This window comes from Seriola aureovittata, chromosome 16 (genome assembly GCF_021018895.1).
Source record: "Seriola aureovittata isolate HTS-2021-v1 ecotype China chromosome 16, ASM2101889v1, whole genome shotgun sequence".
In the NCBI taxonomy this organism is placed as follows: domain Eukaryota; kingdom Metazoa; phylum Chordata; class Actinopteri; order Carangiformes; family Carangidae; genus Seriola; species Seriola aureovittata.
The window spans coordinates 10,662,724-10,668,723 of record NC_079379.1 but is presented as its reverse complement, the minus strand read 5'-3'; the positions used below and the strand labels follow the sequence as shown (position 1 = coordinate 10,668,723).

The following is a 6,000-nucleotide window of genomic DNA, read 5'->3' as shown; positions in this document are numbered from 1 at the left end:
ATCTTTTCTATATTTATTTTTATTACACAAATTGTTCCTATATAATACAGCTGTATAGTGCATGCTTAGGTGACAATAATCTTACATTAGTACATTATAGAATGATGAACCATCCTCCTTAAAACTATCTGTGCAGCTGTCTGTAAAAGCTTTGGGGATGAGAAATCTCTACAGATCTTATTGTGTGTGGTACTCAGATAGCCTAATGCACTTGATTTAGTAAAGTTTAAATTTTTAAAAACATGAAGCTCGTGATCTTGCTCATGGAATGAACAACTAGCAAATGACCTTGCTTTTGTTGTTTATTAAATGAACTATTTACATGTGATGCGGCCTCTGAGTTTGTGAGACTTTCATAAGCCTTATGTGAACTCCGTGCCAGTAGGTGGCAGTAATGTGCAATTTAGTTATGTGCCGTAAAACATCGTAAAAGCAGAAGACAACAATAACAGAAGTCTAAAATGGAGGAAGCTGTGGCTTATAATTTTGTTTGACATACATCTTTATCAGAAGAAACTTGCAGCACATGTCCTGTTGCACAATCTCTATACAAAATGAGGAAGACGGTTTAACTGTGTGCTTTGTAAACCTGTTGGACTTGCAGTGCTAGCAAGCTAAGTAATGTAGGCTAACCCGAGAGCTTACTCTCTCTTAGCTACTTGACTGACCTCAGCTTTAATCGAACAAAATAGGCAATTTTATCAGGTGTGACCAGACTTTGAAGCGGATAATCGGCACACAACAACAGGTAAGCTGCGGGTTTTGCGCCAAGCACTATTGTTTTAGTCTTAACGATAACGTTAACGTTACAAAGTTTTAACCTAAAGTTACTAGCGTTGACTTGGGTGAATTCCTGTGACTAAAGATGCACTAATGTTACCTAAGACCGTCAAATACCATAAATATGAGCACTTCAAAAACGCCAAAGTGTAAAAACATCTGAATGTTTATGCTTGTCCACATACAAATGCCGTTACTATAGCTACAGTTACTGTTACAGTTAATTTACCGTTACCGGTACAAACCACAGACACAGTCGCAGTTAACCTTAGTTACTTACTCCAGAGGCAGCCATGACATTTGCAGTTTGTTGTCAGTTTTATATTAGAGCCATCATCAGGAGCAGGTAGAGGAAATTACAGGTAAGACTTGGTATTAGTTATTTTGTATTTTATTTTATAAGAACTATAATATTTTGTAAATAGAAGTACTCCCACAATATAAAAAACTAAAACAGACTTAGATAATTATGTATAATATAGCCTCATATCAGTCTAGGTATGCAAGTAATGGTTATTTTTTATTATTGATTCATCTGCCAATTATTTTCATTAATTTATGAATCATTGGTTAACCATATAGTCAATGAAACATTAGAAAATAGTGAAAAATGCAGATCACAGCATCCTGGGGTTTAGGGTGAGGTCCTTAAACGTCTTATTTTGTCCAACCAACGGTCCAAAACCCTAAAATGTTCTTAAAAGGTTTACGATAAAGTAAGACCAATAAATGGAACAAATTATCACATTTGAGAGCCTTCAAGCAGCAAATGTTTGTCTGCGTGATGTTGTATTCTCTTATCTGAAGCTTGTAATGCTGCCATCCTGACCAGGTCTCCCTTTAAAAAGAGGTTGTGAAACGAGATAGGCAGGAGATGATGATAAGCACAGAATTATGTTAAACAAGCTCAAATTTAACAGATTTACAAATAATTTGCAACTATCAATTATTTTCATTATCGATTAACCTGCTTATTATTTGCCCATTATCTGTTTAGTCTATGAAGGTTAAAAAATAGTGGTAAACACAACAGATTAATTTCATTTGGATTGCATCCCTTGGACACAATCATCTCTGCTGTAGGTTTTTTGTTTGTTGGAAGTCACAATTTCACCAAAGCTTTTTCTTTGCAGAAAATATGGCTGACTCCCCACGTGAGTCTGTTCCCTCCCGAAAGAAGACGCCCAGCAAGAGGACCAGGTTGGAAAATGGTTCTGACTCTCTCCGTCTAATAAAAAAAGCAGTGGTGGTCTTGACCAGACTCCCTGAATATAAGATCAGTGCTCTACGACCTCCAACGCCTCAGCAGTTCTACAGTGAAGATGAGGTGCTCAGCAGCTCTGACTCTGATATGCAGTGGGAGCCAGAAGGGGATTCTAGTGATTCAGATTTTGTAGCCTCAAACAATAAACAGAAAACTGCAAAACCGAAAAAGAGTGACACAACGAGACCACCCCCTGCAGCACCAACAGGCAGTAACAACAACAACAACAACAACAGTAAGACCACAAACACCATCACATGAAAACCACTTAAACGAGGAATTTATAATCCCCGAAGCTCCGATGTTGGAATATATACATTTTGTGTTTTGTACTTTTTCCACAGTGAATCAAGTAACCCCCATAATAATATCATCAGCCTTTGCCTATTGCTCTCATGAAACCACAAAGGTTCGTCCCAATTTGCCAGAGGAAGAGGTCAAAGTGGACATGATGGTGCTGGCCAGGAAAAAGCCCATGAGATGGCAACGGGGAAAAATAGTGGAAACAGTTACAAAGGGTAAGAAAAACACTTTTTTCAGCAGGAAAGTGATGTTAAGCACATTCAATCAACAGTAAACAAAGTCAGTCTGTAAAATCTAAGTACTCATCCTGTATAATACAAGTATCTTGTGTTCAGTATATCCCATAGACCCTGTTGCTAGCTTTTGCTGTTAACTTTTGGCAAATTTATTATTCGATTCATAGAGATTTTCATTCTGTTTTGATAATTGATTAATGATTTAAGTCGTTTAAAAAATGGAACAAAGGATTTGCTGCGCTTTCTGATTTTATATATTTAAAGGTCTTGGACTCTTGGCCCAACAAAAAATTTGAAGATTTATCCTTGGGCTTTGCTAAAATGTGATTTAATAGACTAAATTGATGTACATTAAAAACAAAAAAAATTATCAGAGGAATCAGTAAAACACTAACTAAGTTGCAGCCCAGATCATTTTCTTTTGATCATCTTCATTGTCGTGGGTTGTTTCATTCTTATATTTAATATCAAAACACAGTGACACATTCATTGACATTTTGTTCTTTGCAGAAGATGGACGGGTGAAGTACAAAGTTAGTTTTGAAGAAAAAGGGAAGAGCCTAGTTTCTGGACACCACATTGCCTTTGACCCCACACCAAAGCTGGAGCAGCTGTACGTCGGCGCTCGTGTGGTGGTCCAGTGTCAAGATAACAAGTTCCGGTTCCAGCCTGGCGTTTTGGCAGAGCTGCCCAGTAGAAAGAACCGTTTGAGGTGTGTTTGAATGAGCATTTATCCCTACATCTTTGCACCACCGCAATCTTTGGCAATACATCACAATCACAATTTGTCAAGGTTTGATTTTGATATAAAACATATTTTAATTTTTCAGATTCTTGGTCTTTTTGGATGATCACACGCCGGTCTATGTTGGTTTACCTTTACTTCACCTGGTGTGCAGACCATGTAAGTTTGGTTGAAGTGTTTATTTGTCTCACCTGAGGCCAAATATTTTTTATTCGGTCATGTTTGGTGGATGTTGATGCTGTTTTCTGTAAATAGGAACTTAAAACACCCTCCATGTTTACCTGCTGTCTTGATAAATTCAGGAGTCATTTTACACTAAATCTATCAAAGGAAGAACATAATCATGCCATGCTCACCACTCTGTTTTTCTGAGTTTCTCTTTTCTAACACAAATACTGTCTTCATTCACTAAATCCTGCTTATGTTTCCAGGAAAGGTAAAGATTATGCCCCTTTGAGCAGCTGGAATGCTTTTAATGTGGAACATCTGTATAGGAAATCATGGGTTTCACTGACATGAGCTTAAAAGCAATCGAAAAACAGCAAAGTACAAGTGATTACAGGTGATAAGAGAAAAGAGAAACTGTTGTGAAGATGCTCATTATGCTAAATTAACCATGTTATTTGCTGTTCAAAGTGCAGGTCATTCCACCTGTTGCTTATTCATTGTTTATATAATATGAGAGGATGCTTTTAAGGTACCCAGATTCATTTTTTGGCTATGTGTGGCGCTGTGGAGCAATGAGTGGGTCCCTGTTTTGTTTGTGCTGGGCAAACATATTTGTGTAAGGTAAACATGTTCATTCAAAGCATCTGGAAGATGAGTGACAGACTCTTTGTTTGTTTTTCGACAGTGGAAGATGTTTTAGAGGACCTACCAGACAGCTTTCACAAGCATTTCATGAAGCGCTACCTGAAGGACTGGCCGTACCCACATTTAACCCAGTACAGAGCTGGACAGTCCTTAAATGTAGAATTAACCGGAGTCCAGCAGAGGTGTGAGGTGCAGGTGGTCGACTGCAGCCTGATACAGGTCGTTTTTCAGGTCAGTATCATTTAACACTGCTGGTTGTTCATATGACGTTCTTTTCATCTCATTTTTGTTTGAAATATTTTGATATAATGTGGTGTTCATGTCATACTCAGGATAATCAACAAAAGGAGTGGATCCACCGAGGCTCCTTACGACTGGAACACATGGCTAGGTTTTTGGAATTGAAAGCGGGGGAAGAGCGTAAGGATGACTCTGAATAAAAGACCATAGATACAGGTGAATTATAATATAGCTCTGCAGAGTAAAAATAATCCACCTTCAATAATTTTCATCATTATCACCCCCAAGTGATGTGCCATTGGATTTTGAAAAATGTAACCCAAAATTAGATTTGCAGTTATGAAATGAGTGCACATGAATAATTCAAGCCCAGTGTTTGTTCCAACCTGATTTTATTTTATTTTTTACCTTATATGTATGGTACAAATCTGCAGATATAGTCACTTGGTGGACTATTGCGATTCCAAAATAAATTGTGCATCATTAAACATAGAAAAAATACTGAACAATGGTCATTTTCAGTTTGTTCAGAAATATAAATTTATGTCAGCTTTTGGCAGCATATTCAATCGGCTGATGTACAAACAAGCAACTGTGCGTGACACAGACAAGAATATTAACTTCCTCTTTTATTTTGAACTCCTATTTTAGCTTTCATAAATTGGTCACTGCTCCTGTAAAACATTGTTATATCAAAATATAATTTTACCATTATTACAAAAAATGTTAAGCAAAATACTTGAGGTGATATTGCTGGAACATTTTGAAGAAGTTGCTACATCCTGTGAGTTTTGGGGAGCCGTAACAACAGAGTTTGATATCACTTTTAATTTTTTTTTAATGTTTTTGATGTTCAATATACCTCGTTTATATTAATTTTATTTTGATACAGTATATGCTGTTTGTCTCAAGCCTTGTCAGTGGTTAAGATTTGGGAACAGATCAGCATAACGCAAACGAATCAGTGATTCTAGATTCATATTTCTTAAGTCAATAGCCTTTTAATTCTTTGTTGTTGCTGATCAGCATTTTCTCAACACTGTTCGATTTGATTATTTGTTTTATACCTCCCATGTCCATTTAGTTTGTGATGCTTTTGTTCCTTTTTTTAAATAATCAAAGTTAAAAAAAACCTTTTACATTGTATAGTTCATCATTTGCAAGTGTGCTCAGCCCCATTTACAGAAATGTATTAAAAAATCTTATTTCTCAACCTTGTTCAGCTTTGTCTTTTTTTTGCTGTGTCCTCCAACATGTTCAGCTCCACTTACTGTAATGTGACTGTACAGGCCTTTCACTTAGCAGAAAAATCTATGGTCTCAATTTAACTGAAATTCAGATGTTAAATTGACTCAGTAAATAAATTCTTAGATATTTAACATTTCTCTGTAACAAAACTACTTCCCCCTATTTACAGTATCTCTTCCATATCTATGAAGGCCAGTTAAACCAGTGCGTATTTCAAAGAAAACACCAACATGCACATTCTTAAGTGTTGTTGAAATTGCATCAATATTATCAACATTAAACACACAAAATACTTTAGTAGACAAGTATAAAAACACATTGATAATGGGAAGTTCACTTTAACAAGCAGAGTGTCAGTAGAGATTCCCCCA

The 6,000-nt window shown here is 36.5% G+C and overlaps 1 protein-coding gene across 1 annotated transcript; it reads left to right on the top strand.

Moving 5' to 3' along the window:
- Nucleotides 1-415: 415 nt before the first annotated feature.
- Nucleotides 416-5,594, top strand: setdb1a (SET domain bifurcated histone lysine methyltransferase 1a). The gene is made up of 7 exons (XM_056400135.1): nucleotides 416-748; nucleotides 1,914-2,279; nucleotides 2,389-2,562; nucleotides 3,094-3,295; nucleotides 3,414-3,487; nucleotides 4,182-4,372; nucleotides 4,474-5,594. The coding sequence occupies exons 2-7, from the start codon at nucleotides 1,919-1,921 to the stop codon at nucleotides 4,579-4,581; spliced, it is 1,110 nt and encodes a 369-aa protein (XP_056256110.1). The 5' UTR covers nucleotides 416-748; nucleotides 1,914-1,918; the 3' UTR covers nucleotides 4,582-5,594.
- Nucleotides 5,595-6,000: the final 406 nt, after the last annotated feature.

What these genes read in the sequence shown, in the direction of transcription:
- setdb1a (XM_056400135.1), top strand. Translation starts at nt 1,919, where the DNA reads ATGGCTGACTCCCCACGTGAGTCTGTTCCCTCCCGAAAGAAGACGCCC. An exon ending in AGTGGAAACAGTTACAAAGG is followed by an intron (nt 2,563 to 3,093) that starts GTAAGAAAAACA and finishes TGTTCTTTGCAG; the next exon opens with AAGATGGACGGGTGAAGTAC. An exon ending in TCACCTGGTGTGCAGACCAT is followed by an intron (nt 3,488 to 4,181) that starts GTAAGTTTGGTT and finishes GTTTTTCGACAG; the next exon opens with TGGAAGATGTTTTAGAGGAC.